We start from the raw sequence: 27,658 nt of genomic DNA, 5'->3' as shown, positions 1-27,658 counted from the left end.
CTGCTGAAATTATGTGCCTTGTCAATTGAGTACACAGCTGGGAGAGGTTTGGTAGCTGCAGATAGTTTTTCTAAAACATTTGGCAAATACAGCAAAATGCAGAGTTCAGCAGTATAGCCATTTGATGATTACAATCAGCCAACATTTTGCATCCTTGTGCTGCCAGAGGACAGTGATTGTCGGACCTGTGGACCCTGGTGCTCTAGGATAGCTGAGGTCTTTACCTCTGAGTGTGTGGGTAGCATGTCTCGCTCTTCCCACCACCTTATGGGGAACTCCCAGTCTTACTTAGGAGAGTTTTGTAAGTTAGAACAGCAATTCTAAAACAGGGAAGAAGCATGTTGAAAATGAGGACTGAGTTCAGTTAGGGATGGAAGGTAACGTTGGTCAAGAGGGTTGGGAAAGCTTTAGGTTGTGACATTGATTATTGTAACTTTAAGTGGTTTAGCTCCATGGATAGAGGAAATTTCTAGGAGAGGTGTTGCCAAAGCATTTGTTCTGGAGAGCAGAAACAATTGGACCCACACGAGTGAACAGAAAAAGGATCTCTTTCAAGCACAGTGGGCACAGAGGGGTTCCTGAACACCGTGGTGAGCGGCAGGGAGCACCGTGCCAGGGCTGCGCTCAGGGTGTGCAGCACTCAGCTGGCTCGCTGGAGCTTACCTGCTGCAGTTTGCTGTATCTCAGGCTCATTGAATTGCAGCTGCTACATGTAGCTTTGCTTGAGCATCTGGAATAGAGATCTGCGCAGAAATGTTCGACCCATGCAATAATTATAGAGTTCTCCATGAAGTTTACCTTCATTTTCTGAAAAGACCTGAAGCCCAAGCTTACACTGGGCATGGTCTGGTGATGTTGTATCCGGCTTGCGTTTGGGCAGTGGCATAGACTGTATTTGTGTTTGCGTGTTTCTAGAATATGATGTATTTGCTATACTTGTCTCCTTAGGCACCCTTGCTCTGCATAAATAGCATAGGATAAGTGCAAAAACTTCGTTCTGTCACCTAGAAAACTTGTTCTAGACAGATTATTATTCCCTCAAATGTCTCAGCTCGGCTCCGCTGGCCAATGAAGCAACTGTTGGTTCAGGCTCCCAGTCAGCCAGGCATAACGGGCAGTGCTGACTTTTCCCTTGCTCACAGATATTCACAGGCTGTCAGCACCAACATCACCATCAAGTCCTTTAAATAAACTGCCTGATGCTTGGAATACCGAAAGTTTCATTACTGGCAGGTTTTGACGTGGTTTTTTTTAATGCTCAATTCCTCTGCATATTAGGATAAATTCAGTGCCTTAAATGCACTTCTTGTGCCTGGCTTTAGGCTTCTGGGCCACGAAGTTTGAAGCCAGCTGGGGAGAAAATTTACTCAGAGCTGTACAGGCTAGTCCACCCCAAACACAGAGGGTGACCAGCAGATGGACTACAGTGTGAGCCAGCACATGTTGAGCACAGTCAGATGTACAGGAAACCAGTATTTCCCACTGCTTCCTCCGCTTCAGCGAGGCTGGTCGTGGTCTGGGTAGTCACATAGTTCCTCTGTACCTGAAGTGCAAGCCCTGTGAATGTATTTCTCCTTTTTTTACGGGGCCAAAGTAGTAGGAATGTCCTTTTCACTCACTTCTCCACCAGCCCCTTCTTTGTGCCATGTCAGGAGACGAACAGATAAAGATGTCCAAGATAAGGTAGCCCACGCTGATGCAGTGCAGCTTGCAAACACGAGATTGTTTTGCAATTTAAAATACACTGTGTGATAAACTGTAGGTGTTGGCAACAGTGCTTAGGAGTTTGTTTCTCCTGTTATATGGACACAGAATTACATGTATGTGCTGCACCATCTCATGCTGTGGGACTAGAAACCCCCATTGTGACTTACCTTCTCTTTTCTCTTGCAGAAATTCCATGGAGTTGGACTAAAATAAAAGTTTTGGGATGTCTCTATTTGGATTAAAATTTGGAAAGAAGAAATTGAAAGGTGAGTGCAGTCCGGTAGTGCCATGGTCACGGGTGACAACCTAAGGAATGTAAATACAGTACACGTGCAAGCCCTTGAGAGCATGCTTAGGAACATGTCTTACAGCTGCAGAGCAGGCAGAGGAAGGCAGACTTTCTTTACTTTTCTTGCATTTTGTACTACCTTTGGGGAGTGCTGTGGACTGTGTGCCAGTGAAGGGGTGGACAGCTGAAAGAGAACCGGCCGCAAAGTTTGTGCTTTGTTATGGCACATGACTGTCTTGGGGAAGCTGGGTTTTGGTGTCCTTTCTACAAGGATCTAGTGGTGGAGTGAGCAGGGGAGCAATGCACAGTGCACTGTCTCTAGCAATTTATAAAGTATGCTAGAATCAAGTCAGTGTGAATCTCTGATGCAGACTTTTGATGATGAAATGTGTTAACTGCAATGTCTGGATATTCGCTTCAGTGAGAGGTAGGAAGAAGAAGAAAGTACAGAGAGACACCCTGAGAGCAGCCCAGAAGCTGCTGAGGGGAACACTGACTATGGAGAGAACTGGAGCCTACATAATTCCCTCCCTGTGAGCTCCATGTGGCAGCCAAGTAATTCAGTGTGGAGACAGGGAGCAGCCATCCTCTGCAGCAAGATCCTCGGCAGACTTTGCAGCAGAAAATCCTGCAGAGCAGAATGCTTGGAAGAGGTCCAGCCAGAGGGCTACCAGCATACCCTTAAAGTGGGCCAGACTCCTGCATTCTCTTAGGGTGCATCTTAATTAGTACCAGGGCTTTGGAGCAGGAGCCACTGTGCAGAGTCTCCTGTTTTATCACTTCACCTCCAGGCCCAGTGTGCGATCTCTGGTCAGGGATCCATGTCCGGAGATGCTGTGAAGTCTCTAGCCTCTTCTTTCCAGGGTTTTCCTCCCTGTATTTGAGGAATGCAGAGATTAGTACCCTACTTGTATTTTGACATGAAATTATTTTTTTCCCAACCTCTCTGAGCTCAGAGGACTGAATAGCTTTTTTTCCCAAGGGTTTATTTTCGCAGTTGTTCTGCTGTTTCCCCTTCCCAGTGCAGGGCAGACCATAAGCCCTGGTGTTAAGTCAGGGGCATCCATTTGCTGCTGTGATAGCCCCAGGAGAGGAGGTTGTGATTGCTCCTGGGGAAGAATCTCTGCCAGCCCAAGGTCTCTTTCTCCATCTTGGCATTGGAGATGAGGGGGCACAGGCTTATTTGTGAGCTGCTGTCCACCCAGGGCATCCCCACTTGTAAAGCAGTAGCTGTTCTGGTTATCAAAAAGATTGGGTTGCTATATTAGGAAAATTTTGTGGTTTACCTGGTCTTGTACCTTGGTTTCAGCACAGAATTATTCAGCCCCCTCTTCAACCAGGTGTCTAAGAAACTCAGATCTTTCCAGATATAAGCCCCATAATTTCTAGGGAAATATAATTTGTTTACACATTTTATGCACTTCTGCTCACTAGTTCAAAACCAATAAATTCAAACTGGAGGAAGTTCAGAGAAGGAAAAGGGAAGCAGGGGTGTCCACGGAATGAGTAACTTCCATAACAGGAAGATAAAAGAGCATTTTTTCCTACCCTTATATTTTTACTTCTTTTGCCTTGCAGCCAAAAGCTGAAAAGGCTATGATTGCTCCTCACAAACATTTCCCTGGAGTAAATGCCAGGGTTGAAGTGCTATTTTGATCCAACAGTTTATAAGCCTTTGTATTTGCAGAAGTCCTTAGGACTGTGCTGCCTGATAGCAGGCGAGGATCTTCTGCAGGGAACATCCCATGCTTTCGTCTCGGAGGGACAATACTGCTCATGGAAAGACCAAATTTTCATTCCAGATGCAAAGCTGGATGGCAGTCAACCTTACTGAAGAGCCAGTATGACTTTTTCGTGGGAGGAAACGGACTACCTCAGGCATCAGCTGCTGAAACAGGGATCAGGATTGCTCCCATGAGAACCAGTAATATTTTGCAGTTCATCCTCAGCAAGACATGGCTGTTTTCACATGAGCAGAGAAGTAGGCAAAATTAGGAGAGTTTTTTCAGGATAGGTATAGTTTAACAAGGCAGGTTATAGGGTCTAAATTTCTTGGAGATAAGAATCAGGTTTTGTAGTTTTATGTTCAATTTTATGTACAAGGTATCAGGGATATTATGAGAACTCAGCTTTACTTGCAGTAATCCGTGGTGTCATGTCAGACATATGAATACTGTTGCAGGAAACCAGTTCCTAGATGACCAAACCTTAGTGAAGCTCTTGAAGCTGAAGTGGGGAAGTACATCTCTTAGATAAGCAGCAGTAGTGTTTCTGTGGAAAAGATGCCTGAGATCTTTATGCTGAGGTTTAACCAGAAGTGACGTTGATGAAACAAAGAGGAATGAGGACACTTGTGGTTCATGGCATGTGTGGGAAGAAAAAAGGATCATGTCTTGGTGATGGCTGATAAATATGGAGCATCTCTGGTCACTGCCTTGATCCCGTGGCAGCTTAACTCAGCACTGGATCTTCATACCTTGAGGATGGGGTTGGTCAAATACCATCTATGAAATGAACAGAAATAGGGAACTGGGAGAACTCATCTCTACAGATAACCTTATCCCAAAGTGTGTGCTTCCAGTCAGTGGCAAGAATAGTCATTGGGGCAGCTTCATCTCTGCAAGCCCAGCCTAGGAGTGCTGTGAGAGGAAGGGGAAGGACATAAATCGAGCCAGGGCTTTTGGGAAGCTCCACTGGGTTTCCTTCTTGCTCCTAGGGACAACCTGCTCTGCAGGGCAGCTGGTTTTTGAGCCCCTGGGCTCTGGGCAGAGCTTGGCAAGGGTAGGAGCTCCCTATGGAGAAAGCAGCCCAAGACTGGTTCTACAGACATGGAGCTTGTCTGTCTTCTGAGACTCCCATTCAGATCTGATAGGAAATGTCTTAACACAGCAGACATTAACCGTGAAAAATGTATTTATTTTTACATAATTTCCCATGAGGGAAATAACTGTGAATGGAAAAACTTCTTCAAGTTCTTTTCCGAGCTGTATTTATTATGATTTTTACATCACTTCCTATCACTGTGTATCATTGTTATTAACAACATGTGCAATTGTGTCAAGCTGTGGCATTACCAGCATGTCTAGGAGACGCTGTTTTCTAGTAAAGGAAATTATATGTGCCAGCCAGTCACTGTCAGACTAGTTTTTAAAATAAAAATTAATTACTATTTCATCTGCGTTGTTTGGCATGCTGATATTGGTCAAAATACTGTGAACTACTATGACAAAAAAAAGCATACAAAGTGATACAAATTTCTAAACCAAATTTGAAAAAAAAAATTTCAAAATTGCAGTTTTCCAAAATGAAGAAATGACAGAATTTCCACTGTTAATATATTTGAAAAATGCATACTTTCATTCTAAAGTGGACTGAAAACAAACATGAAAAGAGGTTGATGCTTCTTGAGAAATAATCTGTTGCAAGGCTTTTCTGAGACATGGTGAGTCCCCACCCCTTGCCCAGAGCCAAGGCAGGTGAGTGAGACATCGCTGGGAGGAGGAAACAAGGGAAAACCAGAACTGGTAGTATTGCTGGAGAGGGGGAAAGGGAGAGGCAAGACAGGCTCTGTCCCTTTCCAGAATAACCTAAAATGTAATATTTTCTATTTTAAGGTTATCTAGCACTTGTTCCGGGCCTGTGTCCCAAGAGTGTTGTTTGACCACAAGTGTAGTACGTGCTGCGCAAAGTGGAGGCATCCTTTTGGCGACCTCTTTTCTTATTTTCTCTCTTCTTATGGTGATAACATCAAATACTGCTTTTGGAAAAGGGCAGGACCTAATATTGTATTTTATCTTCTTTACTGAACTATTAAAAATTTACTGGACCTGAGGCAGAAATAATTCCAGTTTTCGAAGATTGTTGATTTCAGACCTTACATCTGATGTGTGAAAACAGAGATATGCCAGTACATTTCCTAAGTGGGCCCTCTATTAGTGATGCGAGTAAAAAAATCATTTTGTACTAATATCTGGTCCAGGGACATATGAAACTTTTTACCTGTGTTGGCAAATTCCGGTTGCCATGTAGTGTTTGTCTAGTGCTAGCGGGAGGCTGAGCTCAGTACCAGGCACAAAAGACACAATCCACTACCACAAAAGTGTTCTTCTTGCATTTCATTTCTTCAGGAGGAAGGACGATTCTTGTTTGTTTGGGGCAAAAAGACATGATAAAGAAAATCTTTATTTAATAATGGACGAACAGGCAGGAGGGACTAGGGCTAAACCCATTTATGGTGGTGTATCTGAATGGTCTTGCACAGTTGTTTTTTTTTAAAATAAATCCCTCACACTCAGTACAAGCTAGTCCATTTCAGAGATGAAAATGCATATGATTGATTGCCAGCATAAATCACCGCAGCCACATGGGCTTCATAGATGAAGGGGCATCTATACGTCAAAAATGTGCAGTTCTGTAAGAGGAGCCCTGGAGAGCCCCTCCTTTGAGTCAATAATAAAAACCCACATTTGTTTGCCAGGCAGCTAGGCATGTTCCTGCTCCGAGCAGGGCTTGGCCACGACCTTCTCCTTCCCTGTTTCCATCCCACCAGGTTCTCACTGCTTGTCCTGCCCCGGCCACGCTCGGTGCACGCAGCCAGGCTCTGGCTGCAGTTCAGGGCAGGGATGGGCTTCGGTTTTCTGCCACAGAACAGCTGGCACACCGGCACCAGACAGGTTACAGCGTTAGGTGACACTCAGGTGATGAGGATTCAGCTTTTGTCTGTGTCCCAGACTGGCCATGAAATGTAGATATTTAACCAGCGTGAGCCTCAGACCTGTCATATGGCTCTTCCCTTCAGCCAGGTATCCTCTGATCCATACTGAATGTTGAGCTTGTTTGGTAAAGATTCCTGGCTTTGGTTTTGGGTAGAGCTTGCTTGGTGCAGCTCTGAACCCAGCAAGGCACTGCTGTATTGTGAATGTGAAATCCTAAGGTATCGCTGCTATAAAATATAATCCTGTTCTCTTTAAACCAAAGTAGGGACTCTGCCCCGGTACAGTGCCTCCAAATCAATAAACTCGTTGCATGGTTCCTTCATCTCTCATGATTGCAAAAAGAAGCATTTATTGCTTTAAGGTGAAAGGAAATTTTGGCTAATAGCTTGTATAATAACCTCCCTAGGACTAGCGATTTTAGTTGCCTAATACAGTATACAATGACTTGCCCTCTCCCATGGAGCTGCCTTTCAGTGGAGACTGTAAATGTCTTTTATAAGGGGAGGATAGAGGTACCAACGCATCATGACAGATTTCGGTTGCTTCTACACGTAGAGTAACAGTCCAGCGAAGACCAGAACTAAAGGCTAGAATTTCTCTGTCTGCAAAGAGATGGGATGGGTGATCTCCTGTGTGCTGGTAGCAAGGTGGCACTTGTGCCATGCTGAGAGGTGATACCAGAAGCTGGGTGAGGTGCCCAAAAGTAGGGTCAACAAAAGTAGAGAGGGAGATGGAAGAGAGGGGAAGATGTAAGAGAGGGGAAGGAGGCACATTGTGAGATTTGAAGCAAGAATGTGTTGCGACTGGTGGAGATCTGAGACTGCTTATAGCCTGTTGCAGGGGAGACCTGAACCACTGCTGCCTGAAGGACAGGCTCAGGAAGGTCAGATATGTGCCCCTGGGAGCAGAATAACCTTGTTACACCTTTCACAACTTGGTACTGGTAAGATTAATAGCTTTGCTAAGAGCCACCCTGCAAGGGAAGCTGGGAAGATCAGCCCAGCTCCTGGATGCCACTCTTTGTAGCTGGTCTAGGGCTGTGTTCATGCTCTCGAGGTTGCTCGTTTAGAGGGTGGAGTAGAAATCATTATTTTTAGAGTTTGTGTTGTCTCTGTTCTGTTGTCAGGCTTAGTTATGCTGGCACTCCCCTTATTGGGCTGTGCTTGTTTCATGCTTGAGGTATCAGGCCCTAGTTTGTATATGAATTGGCAAAACTAGGCAGATCTTAACCTCCTCTTTTGTGGCGCCACAAGACTTAGTATCTACAAAACTTTTCCAACAGCCAGTTGAAAGCATTGCTCTTGGCACATGCACCTTAGCATAAACCAGAAACAAATTTCCAGGCTGTCTGAACAGATCTTGAATCTAACCTTTTGCAGGACTTTTCCATGCAGCAGTCCTAAATGGAGAAGGCTGATGGGCTGGCCAGTTACATTTATAGCTGATTTTTGGCATGGGTTTGAATTTATTAAATACAGATGTTTTTCTGTGGTTTATCTCCTAAATCTGCCTGCCTGAGAAAACAACCACTTTCCCAGTGACTTGGTCTCAGTGGTTAGACCAAGAACTGGGCACTAAGCCATATTTATGTACGCTGAGTTTCCACTGATGAATAATTTAAAATAGTTTTCACTGGCAGTCAAATGATAACTTGGAGTACAAGTCCCATTCTTTCTTTCCAGTGATTTGCGACTACAGTTTGCAGAAGCAGAAAGTTTGAGTTGCTTAGACATATAAAAAAGTTTCAAGAAATGAAAAACTTCTCATCTGATAGCCTGTCAGGTTTCCCCTCCCTTTTCCCTCAATGCTTTCAGAATTGGCAGGGCATGATAAGACCTGCGTGCTTGGATCTACAGCCAAAGTACCCTGAGCCGTGGTTTCCAGGAGAAGCTAGTGTAATGCTTGACTTTCCTTAACTTTTTGTTTATTGTGGATTTATTGTCATCCAAAAGGCTTCATTTCTGTCCACACAGTTCCAGAAACAAATAAGGGTTGTCCGGTCTACGATAGTTGAACACTGCTGGTTTAGGAGGCACAGCAGTAGGACCTCACAGTCCTCTCTTTGCAAAAATAAAATCACTGAGGCAGCGTTGCCCTGCGCATGTGGTCAGTGGTGGTTTTCCTTTGGTGTAGCCAGCAGACAGAAAGTTTTGCTTGCTGATGTTGTTGGATGAGGCACCCTTTGCAATTAATTGTGGTTGTTCTTACTTTAACCAAAGCTATTGGTTGTTACCCAGTAAGCAAAATTAAAATCTTGCCACTGTAAATTAGCCTCACATTTTGGCCTTTAAGGACACCATCTCTGAGAGGGACAGAGGGCTATGGCAGACCAGAGACTTTTCATTCAGTGTTGAACCAGGTTTATAGCTACATAGGGCCTTCAGAAATGGATTGTCCTAGAAAACCTGCCCTTAGGTACTATATGATCAGGCACAGGATGGCACTGCCTTGACTGAGTTTCATTTGCTGTTCTATTTCGTGTCCCACTGCTGTATGTTTCTGTGTGATCCCTAAGCTGTTTGCAGCTGTTTGTGTGTCTCACGTAAAAGCGATTCCTCTTGGAGAGCACACCTCTCACTGTGGTGTGAAGTCAGGCTCCTTTTGTCACTGGAGCAGATGCATGCACGGTTTCTTTCTAGGATCCTTGAATTCAAATGCATGTGGTCAAGTGCCTGTCCTCTGGCTGGACAGACCCTGGGGGCAGGCTGAGGAACGGGGATGGCTCCACACTCCCCCAGCGAGTCCTGGGAAGGGGAAAGAAGCTCGCAGCACCTCCAGCTGCTGCCAGCAGTGATTGGCTTTCTGTTTTCTGTTTGTGTGCAGTCCCCTTGAGGGCTACCCTGCCTATGAAAACCAGAAAGTCATCGAGGACTCTCAGAAGCTGCCGTGTGACCCCGAGTCTCTGCTGTGTGCCCTGTGTCTCATGTCCTGGTGTGGGAATAGATACCCGAAGGGCTCCAGGCCAGACAAGCAGTTCTGGATGTCTTCGTGCCTCTCCATTCATCACGAGTTTCCGTAGCTCATTCTGATGAGGCAGCTGGGCAGACCCACTGGCTGTGAGCAGCATGGACAATGTCATCCCCTGCGAGTGCTCAGCCTTTCGCTTCAGGGTCGCCGCAGGTCTTTGGCTTGCTTGTGCTGCTCCATTTAAGAGCGTGGTGCATGCAAACAGCTCTGTCCCTGCCTGCCAGTTCCCCTTCCCGGGACCAGCATGGGCTTTCCAAGTGTGCCTCTGTAGCCCAGTAGGTTTTCAAACTTTGTCGTCTATTCTTGTTTGCCCTAAGGCCATTTATCTTTTCTGTGGCATTTATTCCAAGACTAGACTTGGTGTCCCTAGGGAGGGGATCAGAGTAGCACTTACTGTATGGGAGGAAATGTACAAGTGTTGGGAATTTCTGTTTTTAACAAATAACTTTATCTTTTGTCTGCTTTGATAATACTGGTTGCTCTCAGGAAAATTCCTGAAGGGGCACAAAACACAATAGCTGAAGCCCTACTAGCCTGGACCTCTTGAGCTCTGCTTCTGTTTTCCTCTGAGACGCCGGACAAGTTACTCTGATCTCTCCGCATAATGTTCTTCCCTTTGTGAAAGATGAGAAAAATGTGTCTGAGGAACGCAGTAAAGGATTAAGCACTTTGAGGATCTTGAATGAAGACTCTATGTTGGTCAGAATCACCCAATCAGGGCAGATGGGAGCCGACTTTTTTGGAAATGCCCGACACAGCTAGATGTGGTTGAAGAAAGGGAAAAGCACATCTACCTGCTAACATAGCTTTACATTAGCAATTGGAGGGCTTGAAGAAAACACCTCATAGACAGAGACAACAAAATGGTGGTCTGAAAAAGTGCTTAAAAATTAGGGATGCTGTGTTATTTGTAAGGTTATTAGAGGGAAAGGAAGAAGGACAGCAGTTCAATGCACTGAATAGCTTAGACGCTTGTGAATGCAAGAGTGGATAAACAGGAAGAACTAGATGTCTTAATATATCATTTAATAGTTATACTAGACACGTGCTGGATAACTCATGAGGCTCAAATATTAATAGAAAATAATAAAGCTTATTATGAAAGGGTAACAGAGGTGGCAAGGGAAGAGATGTTTTCCTTGTATGTTCATGTGTTCTGAGATCCAGCGTGAAGAGATGAACAGATCAGTTCTCTGAGTAATGCTATAAGGGTAAAGAATACAGGCACAGCAAACCAAGAAGGGCAGTCTTTTGTGAAAGAAAAAAAAAAAAAAAGGTTTTCTTAGAGACAGGGCATGGTAGTAAACAAGGAATTCTAACTATGCAGAGGCAGTGCTGGAGAGGAGCGTAGGGGAACTTGACCTGTTCCGCTGGCACAGCGTTTTGGTGCAGAGGTGGATAAGTTTTTTGAGCTAGAGAGAAGGCTGTTCCAGAACTGATTCCCTCCAACAGGGAGGTGCTGGCTGCTCCTATGAAAGCAGGAGGGAGCATGAACAGGAATGATTATGAAATAATGGTATGATACTTGGGAAAAAGTGACAATAGCAAAGCATTTAAAATGGACTTCAAGAAGGAGATCTTCAGTAAATATGAAGAAATAGTAACTGAGATCTCACGGGAAGGAAATCTGGGGTGGAGGGAGAATTAAGCAGAGCTGTCATTTCCTTAAACAATGGATAATAAGGGCACAGGTATAAGTTATCATCTTTCAAGGAAAGGCTCAAAAGGGTGAGTGAAATGGTGAAATCACAAGCTCCTCATTCACTTCAGGCAGAGGAAGGGTACCTCTACAAGGTGCAAAGCAGCTTGTTTTATCCAGCACAAACTATGTGACAAAGGTTCAAAGTGAGAAAAAGCTGTCGAGGATGTAAAGGGCAATAAAAGCTGTTCTGTAAGTGTTGGGATCTTTAGGGTTCTGTAACTCTTTAGGTTTGGGGATTTTGTTTTTATTTTCATTTAGACATCTAACATACTAGTTGCTAGACACAGAGGAGAAGGGGGGAGGATCTGACCTGGAACAGAGAGGGAATGGGTTGGCTAGGTAAGGTAGAGCACAGCCTGGAGCAGTGTTGCCTTTGAGAGTTTCTGGTGCACAGACAGGCAAAGTTCACCAGACTGGGAAGAGAGAAAGCATAGCATCTACCCTGAAAAGGGGGAAGAAGAAAATCTGAACAATTATGTATATGTATATATTGGCTTCAATTCCTGAGTAAAGGTTAAAACAATCCAACAAACCACTTCAAAGTAGCTAGAAGTGTGTGTGTGGGGAAGAGATGATTAACAGTCATCAGTCCTGAAAAACTGCATCAAACCAAAATTAATTCTGTATTAGTGGTAGACAGTGGGCTAGTGAAAAAGCCTTAGATAGCTGTCGTGTATCTTGACTGTCAGTTATGGGATATTTACAAGTAAACTGGAGATACATGCTTGAGATAAAATCACAATACAGTGAGTGCCAGACTTTTCAGAAAAAAAAATACACTGACAATAGTTGTCAATGGCTGATTATGAAACTTCAGAGATTCATCAAGCCTGATATTCAATATTTTCTTCTACGTCCTGGCTGGCAGAAGAAAGAACGCACTTAATAAATCTGCAAATGGCACCGCCCTGGCAGGAGCTACAAGCTCACTGAAAGACAGGATTAGAATTGACTAGCAGGAGAAATAGTCTGAAAAAATTTGGATGCAGTTCAGCAAGGACAAATGAAAGATTTACAGTGCCTGATGAGGCATTGGGTCTGCCAGAAAGGATCTGCTAGAAGGGGTCACATTCTGGAATGCCATCACTGTGTGCTGGTGGTGCATAAGGATATTATTTTATATTACTTTTAGGTGAATTCCCATGTCAAATATGCATTGTCTGCAAGGCAGGTGGAGTCTCCCTTGTGCTCCAGTCAACTTTGGTAAGGCCTCAGCTGCAAACTATAGCCCGTTTTGGCCACTGCGCATCCAGAATGAGTTGAACTAGCTGGGAAGCCCACTGTAGAGCAGGAAGAGTGATGCTACTTCTGACAGACTGACCCATAAGAACTGACTGAAGCAATGGGAATTGCTTACCCTTGAGAAGAAAATACTACAGTAAGCCATAACAACCTTCAATCTGTAATAAACTCATCCGTGTCTGCTCTGCGTCCTTGGCAAGTAGAACAAGGAACTGAAGGGGAGCAGAAGAGCCCTGTTGACCATCCCAGGAGAAGATACAATTTGTTTAAATTGAAGTAATGAGTTTTATGTAAGGTAATGGGGGAAACCTCCCCCAGGAAAAGGATACTGTAGTCCTGGTATAGGCAGTCTGAAGAACAGCCATCACTGGAGCCTTCTAGGACATTTATTGGGAGTGACAGGCATGACCCTGTCTTTAGGTAGAGGATAGATATGATGACCTTTTGAAATCCCTTCCAGTAGTTTTTGACTTCATCATAGCTATGGTGGTGATGTCCCATTTGTGGGATGATGCTAGGAGAAGTACTTGTACTGCAGGAAGGTCACTAACAGTAGACTGATGGCAACAGCTCCAGAGGCTTCATGGGGAATAGCTGGAGTGGGGCAGGGATATTGAGCACCTCTAGTTAAGTGGTAATTCTTATCCAGGAGAAGGTGAACAACCCGTAGAACCAGTGCTGGCATTACAGCAGGATGTGTGCAGAGGACACTTGGAGTATGGGCTGAGAGTGCTATGGTACCAGTCCACAGTGCTGCTGTATCTGTGCCACCAGCCTCTTCAGTTCCCTGACATGGGGCAGTTACACAGAACAGAGATTCCTGGTGACATTGCCTTTTAGCAGGTCGACTTGCTTTTTCTGATGCTTCATTTGTGTCTGTATTGACTCTGCTTACCTTCAAGCATGTCTGATGTGTTTCCTCTTCTTTACAGAGGAAGAGAGACAACTTCAAGCAAACAACCGGGATTTTAATCTGCAGTTTCAATATGCTGTAAGTAACAAGCATATGTTGCTTCATGCAGATGTACTCACAGATGTAGCTGCATCTGCTTCGTGTCTTGAGTGTTCATTCAAGGGGGTGACATCACTGCACGCTAGCTGTGACTCTGCAAACAAGGCAAGCATGTGCCACATGAACCATCGGAGATGGCTCATTGCTGAGTCAGCCACAGGGAGCTCTGCCTTTGGAGTCAACCCTGCAAATGGGCAGTCAAAGGAGATCTAATGCTGGAAGAACGTAATGCAGTGACTTTACATACTTCCAGAAAATTATTTGTGAGTCACAGCGCCTGCAGGGTCAGGCTCCAAGGCCTTTCAATGACAGAACCTAGGGGGACTTTTCTGTTGGAAACATCTCTCCATTTAAAGTAAAACATGAAAGGAAATGTGTCGATTCCTCAGCTCTTGCAATGAAATCCTCTCTGGCAGGAAGGTTTTCAATCTGGCCTTCATGGCTTCCTGTCAGCTTTATTTCCAGCTCCTTAACAGCCTACTGAAGTTCACATTGTGCCATGAGATCTGTGACTCCAAGGAGCACCATGACACGGGCTGGCTGTGACCCAGATCTGCCAGGCTATGGTGCAAGGCAGCCCCTTGGGCAACTTGATTTCCAAAGCTTGGGGTCCATTTGCTGATGCTCTGTGCAGAAGAGGGCTAGCTCAATTTTTAGACATGTATTGCCTGGCTGCAGGTTCATCTCCTCCTTGAGGCAATCCTGAACCTCCATTCTTTTAAAGCATTTGCAGCTGCCAACTGATATTGAAATGAATGTTATGAATTTTTGTCCTCTGCATATCTGAATTCCAATGGTGAAATTCATCCTTCAGTTTTACTCAAGAGCTCATTTGAATCATGTTTTTGTTTAGGAATATTACAAGTATTTTCTTGGTAAGAACTGGAAAACCTCAACACTTCAGAACATTGTAATTTCGCATGAGATAAAAAGCCTAACTTGCCAACAGCTTTGACTAAAGATCTTTATGTAGCTGATCTGGTGGAGACATGAACTGGATGGTTTTCAGTGGTCACCTTTCATCCATGAACTAACCAACACAGGTTAGAGACTTCCTAGGCACAGAGCTGCTGCACGTGTCCTGAATATTAAATGCATTGTAGTTAGTATATGTAAAGGACTATGCAGCATGAATGCCTTATCAAGCCTGGTGATTTGAGACTGGGAAAGTGCATTTGATTTGCACAGAACCTGCCAGTAGAGTACTGGCATGGGTATTGCCACTACGTATGGATTTGTCGTCTTTCATTGAATGATTGCAATGTAGACTATGTGCAGCAGTGGGTCAGGAAAGCAGAAGGGAGATGTACAATGACGTCAGGGTAGAGAGAGCAAGCAGATTTTCTGGTTCTGAGCCTATTTCTGTGAAAAGCTATTCGTAAGGCTGAATTTGCATGTCACTGCTTCCCAGCTGATGGCTTACATGCCCGGAAATTTGCAAATAACCAAAATTAAGGAGAGCTCTGGAGGGTTTCCATGAGAGTCTATTGATTAGGTGTGAAAATGAAGGCAGCCAAAAACCCAGCATAATCTAATCTGTTAAAACTCAGCAGTGAGTTTCAGTAATCCTGCCCCTCATTTTAGTCAGCTGTGGCTCATGATTTCTGGAGTCCAGTGTAGACTGAGGCTTAGGAAGTCTGGAAAGCTGTCCAGAAAGGGCCAAGCCTTTAAGTGGTGAGTGAGTGGTGAGGTACTAAATGACTTTAAGTGGTGGTGCAAGCACTGCTGTAACTGTACAGTGCTGCACATCATGTTCCGAGCTGCTTATTTCCAGTGAGTCCTGGCAAAAGTTCAATTTATTAAACTCACATTACCATGGTGTATGAAAAGAACTAACCTTGATCAGAAGTTAGTTCAGATCCCATGCTACAGATTGCTAGGTGCATCTGGAGATACCAAAAAGGAAGGTAGTCTGCTAGTACCCTCCGATCAAGATATGCGTGATGCTCCTGGACGTTAGCTCTTCCAGTCCTGTAGTCCACTGCAAGGGTCAAGCCTGGGCACCTTCAGCACATTCAGATTTGCACTGCTAACCACTAGGATGTGGTGCAGCAGGGCCAAGACTGTCCCAATGCTGTAGCCTGCCCTGTGGTGCTCAGGAACAGCAGCTATTAGGCTCAGCTGTCTCTCAGCCTGACGCCACTTTGTGGACAGAGTAATTTCTGTCTCCTGCAGCCACAGTCCTCCCTCAGGAAGACTTCCCACAGCTCATGTATTGAATTTGACCTGTGTACAAGCAAACCAATCTGTGCTTCTTTGTGGTGCTCAGCACTTTGGCACATGAGAATCGGCATACATGGGCTGCCACATGGTGATCTGAGTCTTCTTTATAGAGCCAGGAGGAGAACAGCTGTCCTCCAGCTCTCAGTCCCACAGCGAGGTCCATTAGTCCTTGTCCGCCTGCAGAGGAGTCTTGTCTTCTCTCAAGGCACAAGGAAGGTTGCACCAATAGCTGTTCCAGCCAGACAAAAGGGACACTGGGCAGAAACTGGAAGGAAACCCAGCAATAAGACAAAGCTTAGAAAGTGTTTTGGACAGTGAAAGCCACAGGTGTGAGGTTTACTTTACTTGATAACTTACGGCCATGTTAGCCATAAAACCTATAGAACAGGTTCTTGTAACAAAGCTAGGTGAGGTGGTAAATGTTTCTTTAGGGTGAGGCAGTTGATGAGAAAGACCAGTAAAGAAAAGTAAGGGAAATGCAAACAGAGGCATAGTGTATTGTCGTACTGCTGCGGGGGCCAGGCTGTATGTCTGGTGTGAAGGTTTGAGCCTTTCACGAAAAAGAGAGTTTCTATTATGTAGGCATGGATCAAAGGTACAGAGATGCTTTGTCCTTGTGTAGTTTCAGCGAGAACAAGGAAGTGAGAAAGTACTATCAGAGAGGGGTGTGTTGTTCCTGATTAGATGGTGTTATCGTCCCTTCCTGGTACAAAGTCTACAGGGTACCTGTGAAGGGAGAAGAGAGGAGCTGAGAAAAACTTGAAAACTCTATTGTATGAGGAGGCTGAGATCAGCTCTGACAGCTGCTGAAAGCTGGCCCTCCTGGTATGAAGCAAGACTCCCGAATATGCTCAAACCAGCTTTGCAGGAACCTGATGCTGCACCGTGGAACGCGGTGTCTGCCAGTGCGTGCAAAGGCATGTCCAGATCCATCACACTTCAACTTTCAGGAGACTTTGGAGAGCCAATTTCCTCCCAGACCTCATGAGAAAATAGGCGAGAGGCCAAGCTGTGGCATGTCCCTGCCACACTGCGCCAGCCACGGAACCTCTTTAGCTGAGCACCAGCTGGGCAGGAGGGCTGGACAGTGCGAGGAGGGTAGGATGAGGGTAGGATGAGGGTAAGAGGCAGATAGGCGCTGCATGTAGTAGAAATCCCCTTAATACAGAGGCTTCACGGTGAGGCGGGGGTACAGTTTCAGAGGAAGAACTGAATGTGCCCTGTGGGCATGTGTGATGTGTCATGCAGTGGGCTGGAAGACTGGGGTGGTCTCTTTCATCTGCATGAACAGAGGCAATACAGACTGAGAGGGGGACAAGGGGAGTGTCTCTTATATGAAGAAGCCTCTTATGTATCCACTGATGATTTTTGCTATGGTTAAATAATAGAAGGTGCCTGTGTTTAAGGGCAGAAGCTTCAAGCAGTGGCTGTGGCAGTGCTTGGGTAGGTCAGAGGTTATTTGGACTTAGTGTGAAGACTGAAGATGAAACTGGAGCTCTCAGACTGGTGTAGCCCCAGACATCCTTGGCCTTCTACTGCACAGTAGCTTAGAAAAATAGAACAAACTTTAAAACAAAGTGCTGTGCAGTTAACTGGAAGGGCTGAGTGTGAAGGTATGTACTACCCACCAGCTCACAAAATTAGTTAGGAATGACTCAGAAACCTAGCGTGAGTGAGTGGCATGCAAAGGCACTTAGTGCAGCACAAAAATGGACTTGATATAGATCTGTTAAAATGAAAAGTCAAGTCTTAATCCTGTGTTTATTCACACTGCAGACAGGAAGATCCTTTCTGACTTCAGTAAAAGATTTGCCTGTGTAAAGACTGAAATAAAGTAAAAAGCAGGGTGCCGGATGTGGTCCAGCAAGATTTAAGGGCTTTGATCAAGGTTCTTATCTGAGGCAATTCAACCTGGCTGCACTGTCCCCAGTCTGGCTGCACTGTCCCCTGCAGAGCTGCAGAGGGGACTGCCCGTGTGGGTTCACCGTGATGGGCTCTCTATCTATCCACACTCGGGAGAAGAAAATCTCTTCTGAGGACATTTAAAGTTTTCTCTGATCCCTATTCCCTTTTCTATCTTTGCTTTCACGTTGGAATTCAGCACAGCTGCACTGGGACGTCACGAAGGGCTGCGAAAACAGCTTTGAAATTGGCTTTCAGACAATAGGACAGGAAATGCAGGGCCCATGAGGCAATGACAAATTTCATCTTGGATCAAGATCTAGGGTCAAACTAGCATCCTTTCTGCAGGACCAGTAGCGAGGGGCTGGTTGGACTCTGCTTTTGTTCTCCCTGGTCACCTGATGAGTTCTTTAGTGAAACAGGAGGGATGTATATAACTTCCTATGTCTAATACACATTGCCCTGGGCTGGATTGGCAGCTGGGTTCTTATCTTTCTGAAATTTAATCGGAGAGCAAAGAGCTCAGACAGTGGACTCAGATTCTGCTTCACCTCCTCTGCTTGCATGCTCCAATCTGAAAAGGATGCCAAGTGGGTTATCCTCAAGGACCTTGTCAGTGTGGTCAGGATGGTGGCAACGGCTGCCCTCTCTTCCCGTCTCAGTCTCCAAATCACGTTCAAGGCTGAAGAGAGTGTTGTGAAAAATGGTCTGAGTAGCCCCTGAAGGAACAACTACAACAGCAACCTGCACTGCTCTTTATGCATTTAAGAAGGTGTTAGCTGGATTCATCCAAAGTCCAGCTGAGGCACTGTCAGGGAGCAACCAGACCAGGGTTGCCCGATGAGAGTGGACAAGCTGGGAGCTGACGGTGACCCCACCACAGGCAATGCCCTCACTGACCAGGGTGTAGTCCTGCAGCATCTGGTCGGGGGGGGCACAGGGCAGGTTGCTAGTAATGGGGCTCCTCCCAACCATCCTAGACAAGGTGAGGTGATGAACCAGGTCCAGAGTCCAGAGGCCAGTCAGGAGCAGCAGGAGGCAGGGCTGAAGATAAGACTACACCATAGGTCCAAGGTCTGTCCAGGAGGCAGGGATGGATACATCTGTCTGGGAGAGTAGGACAAATCAGAGAATCATAGAATAGTTTGGGTTGGAAGGGACCTTTAAAGGTCATATAGTCCAACCCCCCTGCAGTGAGCAGGGACAAATGCAACTAGTTCAGGTTGCTCAGAGCTCCATCCAACGTGACCTTGAACACTTCCAGGGAGGGGGCGTTGACCACCTCTCTGGGCAACCTATGCCAGTGCCTCACCACCCTCACAGTAAAAAAAATTCTTCCTTATATCTAGTCTGAATCTATCCTCTTTTATTTTAAAACCATTATCCCCTGTCCTATTGCTACAGGCCCTTCTAAAAAGCCTGTCCCCATCTTTCTTAAAAGCCCCTTTAAGTACTGGAAGGCTGCTCTACTGTCTCCCCAGAGCCTTCTTTTCTCCACACTGAACAGCTCCAGCTCTCTTAGCCTTTTCTCACAGCAGAGGTGCTCCAGCCCTCGCATCATTTCTGTGGCCTCCTCTGGCCCTGCTCCAACAGCTCCATGTCTGTGTTGTGCTGAGGGCTCCAGAGCTGGACGTAGGACTCCAGGTGGGCTCTCACCAGAGCACAGCAGAGGGGCAGAACCTCCTCCCTCGACCTGCTGCCCGCACTGCTTTTGATGCGGCCCAGGATATGGTTGGCTCTCTGGGCCGCGAAAGGACATTGCCAGCTCATGTCCAGCTTTTCACCCACCAGTACCCCAAGTCCTTCTTGGCAGGGCTGCTCTCAATCCCTCCATCCACTGGCTGGTATGGATACCAGGGGTTGCCCCAACCCAGGTGCAGGAGCCTGCGTTTGGCGTTGTTGCACCTCATGAGGTTCACACAGGCCCACTTCTCGAGCTTGTCCAGGTCCCTCTGGATGGCATCCCAAATGTCAGGCTGGAGACTGATACTCTTACAATCTAGCTCAGGGAAAGACTGAAGGCCCAGGGCTGGGCTTAGGTGGAGCTCCTGAGCCCTGAGCAGGGGCTGTGGATGGAAGCACCAGGTGAGGTCAAGGTTGTTACGGTATATAAGTGCCCTGACAGGCGCGGAAAGGCTGACCTGTGCCAGACATGAGCTGCTGTGAAGTACTCTTTTTGGACCAAGTCCTCCACTCTTCTCTTAAACCTCATGGAGACAAAACTCCTGCCGTACTGGTTGGGAATCTGGCTGTGTGAGATCTTAATGAACAGGGTACAGTGGTGTGGAGTTTGCCTCCTCTGAACCACTCGGCAGTGCTCTGCCCTCCCCTTCACTTCACCTCCCTACCTGGCAGCAGCTTCAGGTACTGAGCTAAGCAGCAGGAGAAGGCAATGTAGTCAAATGACATGACTAAGAGACAAGACCTTTAGATCCCATGAATTGGCCTGTCTGTGAATGATGGCACAAGGTCATCAAACCATGCCACCTCCGTCTGCCTCCATGTCCTTTTCTGTACCACAGTGATGAGGACAGTCTCCACAGTAATGTTAAACGGATTAACAGCTCTGTAATGGGATCACTCCAGGCACAAGGAATGGCATAGGAAAACACAGCCAGTCATTGCATTTTCCTAGAGTTTTTCCTGGAATACCCAACGCATGGTGGGATCCTGGAACTCACTTATTGTTTCCAGGAGAGGTCTAGGAGTTACATACATAAGAAATTCCCAAAACTGTTAAAAATTTAAAAAGAAGAGAAAAGAAAAAAAGAAAGAGGAGTGTGGGTTGGATACAGAACCTTTTATTTCAGGTGTTCAGCCGGTGTTTTACTTCTGAGAGACAGGATGAGATCTTTAGAGGGACCAGATAAACACTGTCAGCATTCTGTTGGCCCTTCTCAGTCTTCTGTTGAGTTGGGACTGCTGCCCACCGTCAAGAGTATGGCAGTGAACTTGGTAGGTGTAAAACTGATCTAGTCTGGCTGAGCAGTACCATCTACGAAAACAAAGCCTTCGTGGCACTGCTTGCCATGTTACACAAGTTTATTAAATATGTCCTTCAGCACATTCACAGCCCTGTGTTCCCATTTCCATGTATGGCAGCTGCATGCTTTCAGATTGCACAGTTGCAGTTAAATGAAGTGCCATTGAGTTGTACTCCTGCCACCTCCTTGCAAGGCTTTATCAAAGCACCTGGGAAAGCGGTTTCTGCTTCTCAGCTGCCTCATTGGTCTGTTCCTTGTGCTGTGCAGGTATCGGTGAACATGCCAGGTGTCGTGGCACCACACCTCCCTGAGGGACAGACAAGGTTTTGCTAGGTTTCACTTTGAGCCAGGTAGCCCAGCTGCTAGAAACTAATACAACCCTGAGCCATGGGATATAAATTCAGGTGGTCAATACCCTGTCACACCCTGCCTTTTCCAGGTGTCACCCTTTAGCTCCTATAACCTGGCCACAAAAGCAGCCATGTGTCTCTTATTTCCAGTGACTTTTATGGTGAGGAGATGATTTGTTTGCTCAGCGAACAAAGGTAGGAGCCATCTGCTGAGTGTTTGCCCGCGGTCGGACGTCACAGGCGGGCTTCTGAAAACACCCCCAAAGTAACAGCTCATCCACCAGATCTGGACTTGTGTAACTGTGGCGCAGTGAGCACTATTCTTAGGGACAGCATTTTGGTGGAGTCACACCTCCAGGAGGTGTGAATCGAGCCCCTGAAAAGAGCAGATGAGAATAATCCCTCACCCACAGACAACGTTGCTCTTGTGTCAATGTTCGCATCTGGAGAGCTTGAGGCTGACAGTGGGTAACCATGCTTATGCCTATTCATTTGGGACACAGGCACACGAGGGGCTGCCCACAGTCAACCAGAAGTCTAGGACAGCTCTGGGAGTAAGTGTAAGGCTCCCAATTCCCATCTTTGTGCTCAGGCCACAGAGCTGCTTCTCTTTGATGCTCCATTTTTTAAAATCTATAAGAGAAAGATAAGCTCTTGTAAGGCCTCTTCATAATTGCTGCTTCAAAGATTTTTCATCTCCATCACTTTTCCCATATGGGAGTCTCCCTCCCCGAAGGCAGAGCATGGGGGAGGTAAGGAGGATGATGCATTAGAGGCATTGCTTATAAAACGATGGCTGCGTATGGACTGTTGAACACACTGCAGTGCTGCACGTTCCCATAGTTTGTATCCCAGAGCCACATTCTGGTAGAGCTCTAAAGGAGCGACAGGGTGTGATGGTGTTAATCATCATGGAATAGGATAAGATCATGAGCAGAGACCAACTGAGATTTCCCTGAAGTCAACCGGGACCCCAAGCTGTCAAAGCACACAGCCCTGGAGTATTGCATGAAAACATAAATGATACCTTACACAGAGCCTCAAGTATATCCATGATGTGGGAATGCAGAGCTTTGTATTGGAAAGGATGAAGTTTTCCCTAGTTTGTTTTTATCATTCAGTATTGATATTCCTTTAGCCCCTTAGGGCCATGAACAAGTTGCTTGTTGAATTAGAAATCTTCATAGTGATTGTGACTAATTCTTTATTTCTGGTGCTTAGTTTTTAATTACATATTCTAGAATCCTGAGAAGATCAACTGTAATACTCCCCATCCTTACCCTGAGGTCTGTAGTGTCCCAGTGTCCCTCCCAAAAGACAGTGTGTGTCAGACAATATCACGATCCTAAAGTACTATGGAGAAAATACTGGGTGTCCAGATGCCTGTAGTTAAGCATTTGGAAGTTGTTATGTCTGGGTTTTTCACCATGCCTAATGGCAATAGGAAACAAAATCAACAGATCTGATTCATTCAGTGGTTTTCCTGACGTAATTAATGGACAGAAATAGAAGGCAGGAATTGAAATAAACCACTCCCATTCCTTTCTTATTCCCCTCTGAGATTTTTGCAGGCAAAGGTCTATAAACTGTATGTGAGTGTTTACTGAGTAGTTTTTCCCATGTTGTATGTGACCCTCTGAAATCAGTTGACGCACAAAGGTCAGGTCCCCCGTACTTACTTTTTCCTGCAGCTACTGTCTTACATTTTTTTAAGGGGCCATGATATTCTCCTTCAGATTAGTGGTCAGGGAGCATCTTTAGATCCAGTTTTTATTAAAAAATCTGCCAGACTCTGTGTCTGGTGGACACAGACTTGTCAAGAAATTTAGTTCTCTATATGTTGAGTTTTGCAGAGGATGCTACTATTCCATTGCTTCTGTTTTAGCAGTGGCTGTGGAGCCTGTGCGCAGCACATATCCCATGTTGTAGAATTTTGAAATAACCCAAATTTAACTACGTGTCATGACATTTAGATCACAGGCAGAGTTAACCACACCCAGAGATGGATACATGATGCCAGAAAACATGCAATACTGTTTATATGATAATCACTGATAAACATCTTTTCTTGATAGATCTCAATCAACGGGAAGATTTGGCTAGCTCTTCCATAAAGGGCGTTTCCATCTCTGCTCTTTTAGACAGTTATTCATCGGCCTGTAGAAAGGATGAAACTTGAAGTTAATGCTGAAGAATGTTGCCATACTTTGTGTCTGAACACAGCCAGAAATCCACTAACTTCCTGAAACAGATTACCTTCCCCCATACACACCCTATGGAATAGCTTCCCATGTACACACCTTATGGTGGTGATGTTAAATAATTCATTTCATGGAGGAAACATGCTGATATGTGTCCGTTTAGATGTCGAGATCCTGGATTAACACATGGATTGGAAGTGGCCTGTGATTCATACTTATCATCTCCTGTCCTCCCACTAGATTAGCAATTTCTAAAGGCTATAAAATATTACAATCACCATTTTATCTTCTGTTGAACCAGCAAATCTATTACTGAATGAAGGTACACTGTGTAATATCTGCCTCCTTGTGCTGTCACACCTTAGGTTCCCTGGAGGGCTTAACAGGCATTTTCTGGAGAGCTTCTCGGGGGGGGGGGAAATTTTAGATTTGGTGCCAACAGATGGTATACGTGCTTCCACAACTAAACCTGAATAAGTGCTTGATAAACTTCATATAAAAAGAAAGTGTAGCACACCTAAAAACTGAAGGGACAGCCCAAGCTGGTGGGCTCAGTATGATGGATTGAGCCTGTCTATCAGGTGGCAAGAATTGGACCAGAGATCTCTGTCTTCAGGGAAGAAAATACCCAGTTCCGTAATCTCAAGCTTGGGTCTTTCTTTGGTTCGGAGAAGACAGGGGAGCACCCGTTGTTGGTGGCTGAGGGGCCCTCTGCAATTAGAAAAGGAAACTGGAAATAGGGAACAAAGCTGGAACTCGCTTACTGAAATGGTGAGTTCTTTTCTTAGTGTCTGTTTGCACAACACGGCATTCAAGTGATCTTTGTGGAATAGAAACAAGCCACTGGTCCAAGCTGCTGTGTTGAGAGGCTGCTGAATCAGCTGAAAATAATGTCATGTTGAGCTCCTGGGAGGACCTATAGCTCCTGTCGCTTTGTCCAGCTGAATGGTGCTTCAAAGTCTCAGACAAGTTATAGATAACTGACCTAGCATGCATTTTGTAACACTGATTTGTAGATGCTATCAGCAAAATGTCTTAGTTGTGTCTTGCTTACAGATTTTAATTCTATTTGTGCATCATGTAAGTGGAGAGACTATTAAAAAGAAGATTTGTCTCTGTATTTGAGTGACTACCTGCACCTGTATCTACCTGGCATAAACTGAGCATGGCGTTTTCACCAATTCCAAGAGGAATTCTGTCTGTTTATCCAGGCTTGGCATGGCTGTGTGGGGGAAAAGGAAATGGTTTTTGAGCTGCTTCTGGAAACAATGCTATTGCTAAATATAAGCAAGTGAAAACACTGTTGAAATAGGTTGTGCTGCAATTTTGTTTCCTGTTTTACCAATCCTATTCATTTTTCTTTTTTTTCCCTACAGAACAATTCAATTAAAACATCGAAGTACAACTTCTTCACTTTCCTGCCTCTTAACCTGTTTGAACAGTTCCAGCGAATAGCCAATGCTTACTTTCTTTTCTTGCTGATTTTGCAGGTATGAATTCACTGTGCTGTTTCTAGCAGATTGCACTGTCTGTTATCAAAACTGGTCTATGCATTCACAGTTGTAATAAAGTGCAAGCTATATCCCTGTTGTGAATTAGCGTTTCAGTAAAACCTTGCAGTAGATAGAAAGTATGGCAGAAAAAAATGCAATTTCGTCTCATACCTTTGGATATGAGATTTTGAACTAAATGAAGAGAGAAATGTAATAAAGTTTTCAACAAACTGTGTATCTGTTTCACGCCCTGTCCTACCACCCTTTTGTGTCTACATATGAGTGCTCCTGGCTGTCCTTGGATTCGCATTACTTATTCTTCCTGTGGTACAAAAGGAAGTCATCTCTTATATGTACGTTTAAAGGCAAAGTCCATTGGCAGTCTCAAAGGAAGCAGAAAGAAGAGGAACAAATTTGTAGCCTGTACTGTTTCCCTGGGAGGGAAGGAGTTAACATCAGGAAGGGTCAAGGTTGGAGCAAGTTTGCATAAAGCTGAATATTGCTGCTTCCTGCTCAGAGGAAGGTGTCTAATATGGAGCGTGTCAGACACTGGCAACAGCATTGAACCCTAACGCTCATGAGGGCATTGAGTTGCACTTTGCCCATAGCTGTTGGTAATACTACTCTCTCTGAAAGCTGAACGCACCAGAGAAATTGAGATCATGCCTTTTTGCACTCTGCTAGAATATGGGTACATGCAGTGTACTCTGTTGTTACTGAGTCATACTGGAATACAGGTTATCAAACAAAAAAGGGTATAATTTTGATTACGTTTCAAGTATGCTATTTTAAATTTGACCATTTCAGTTCATGCAAGTTTGCAAAATTACCTTTTTCAAATGCTTTTTTTCAATTTCAGCTCAAAAAGCATAGGCAAAATTTTGTTAAGTCTGTAGCAAGCTACGTACAATCTTCTTTGCTTATTTACAGGGAATGGATTTGGGAAATTTCAGCCCACGTATATTTTTCAAGAAACTAGTCAAAGTGCCTTTTCAGCTAAGCTGACAGCACTGTTTCTGTGTTGTTGTACTGCACTCTAGCTGTTTGTCTGTCAAATTCATAGCACTTCAAACTATTTGCCTTAAATTATTCCTCTGTGTCTTTTGCTGAACCATCTAGGAGTGACTGTATATAAAAGCATACAGCGTTTTCTGCTGCCTGCATCAAAGTAGGCTAAAGAGGGCAGCCATTAGTCTTTCATATTGCGTATTCCTCCACTTAATTTTTCCCCTCTTCTGCCCACTCACTCCATCCCTGTAGCACTGGGAGTATCTGTTGCTGCATCAGGAGTGGATGTGATGGGTAAGCTGCGGGGGCTCTGCCTCCCCACTCGTTTGGCACAGCCCAGTAGGACATGAATATTCCCAGTTAGGTGAGAAGGTAGCAGCTACTTGTCTCTGCAGCATCCACAGCTGAGTGGGGCTGTGCTTGGCTCTAGACATCATTCCTCCTAGCTAGATTTGGTGGTGCTTGTAGGATCTGTGTTGTGACAGTGCAGCGGAAGGAGCAATAGCAAAGAGCAGCTCTCCACCCTTAAAGCAGTTGCTTTAGTGGCATAAATGTCAACTTCACAATGCACATGGAGTTGGCACTGCCCAAATCCAATCTGATGGACACAGTAATGCTGGTATCACATTTCTCCCATCATTAGGGCTGTTCTTCTAAAGGAACAGGAGAACTATGCTGGGGTAGGACATCCATCTCTGCATCACTGAAGGCATGACAGAGTCACCTCCAACTCTTGGGTCCTCTCACAGTTAAAGTTGTGGGAAACAAAAATGGTTCTGTTGGTCTTGGAAAAGCAAGGCCAACCTGGGCAGCAGAAGTGTGTATTTTATCGATATGAAGTTTAGTTCAGCAAAACGTGAAGAGTTACTGAAACAAAAAATAGAAGCGTTTGAAGGATCTCCACAGCAGGCCTTGCTCAGATAGGTCTGTGTCCCTCACAGCAGGCTTGCTCCTGTCAGTGCCTCCAGAGAAATCCACTGCGGACTTTGCAATCCTAATGTTGCAAACAACATGAAAGAGCAACCCACCGCACTTCCTGACAATTCCGTGTTTGTATCTTAAATTACAGCTTGTTTTGTAAGCGAAGCGTGGGTTTCCATGCTGTCCCATCTTTGTGGGGTCACATATAGGTGACAGAGCTGCATTTCTGTCTTTGTTGTTTCCACTTGTTTGCTGAAAGGGCAGGAAATTTCTCAACTCAGATCTTTTCTTCCTACAGTTGATTCCCCAGATATCCTCACTGGCCTGGTTTACAACGGTGGTGCCCCTAGTGCTGGTGCTGGCTGTGTCGGGAGTCAAGGATGCCATCGATGATTTTGTAAGATCTCTATTGCTTACCTGTACTTTGCAGTTTGCCTGTGATTCTTCAGCACAATGACTAAAGGAAACTACTTAAAATGAACACACATAGTGTCAGGCAGTTGGACAACTGCTCCATGGCCAAGGATGGGGTCCGAGATTAGATCCCCAAGTCTGTGGTTCATTACCTAAAAAGCAGTTAGAATTTACAAACTGCTGAGCAGCCCAGCAGCCCCATTGACTTTCTCTGAAACTGCTCAGCATGTCTGAAAATGTGGTCACTGATAGATATATCTGGACAGATGCACTGAAGTCTGTTCTTAGGCTTCCACTTTGGAGAACTCATGCTCTGCCATCTAGCTGCAATGTGGGCAGAAAAAACATTTGGTAGGAAGTAAGTGTACAATCTGTGTGTGATTTTTCAAACTTGCGCAGTTTGGGCTGAAGTCTGTTCCCATCAGACCTAATGGCCAACATCCCATTGACTTCACAGGGTGACCTTAGAGCTGAGTTTAGCATCTGATTTTCGCTCATTATTAAATAGTTTTGATGCTTTGTGGGGAC

At 45.2% G+C, this 27,658-nt stretch overlaps 1 protein-coding gene across 2 annotated transcripts in view; it reads left to right on the top strand.

Moving 5' to 3' along the window:
• The window catches only part of LOC104336834 (phospholipid-transporting ATPase ID), an 88,485-nt gene that overhangs the window by 17,686 nt on the left and 43,141 nt on the right, over positions 1–27,658 (top strand). For both annotated transcript variants that reach the window (XM_075447157.1, XM_075447158.1), the window contains exons 2-5: positions 1,894–1,973; positions 13,555–13,613; positions 24,671–24,784; positions 27,015–27,113. In XM_075447157.1, the coding sequence (XP_075303272.1) occupies positions 1,931–1,973; positions 13,555–13,613; positions 24,671–24,784; positions 27,015–27,113 (315 nt within the window). In that variant the 5' untranslated portion in view covers positions 1,894–1,930. The remainder of the gene's footprint in view (positions 1–1,893; positions 1,974–13,554; positions 13,614–24,670; positions 24,785–27,014; positions 27,114–27,658) is intronic.

This window comes from Opisthocomus hoazin, chromosome Z (assembly GCF_030867145.1).
Source record: "Opisthocomus hoazin isolate bOpiHoa1 chromosome Z, bOpiHoa1.hap1, whole genome shotgun sequence".
Taxonomy (NCBI): Eukaryota; Metazoa; Chordata; class Aves; order Opisthocomiformes; family Opisthocomidae; genus Opisthocomus; species Opisthocomus hoazin.
Note: the sequence above shows the minus strand (reverse complement) of the source record. Positions and strands in the feature narration are given on the sequence as shown.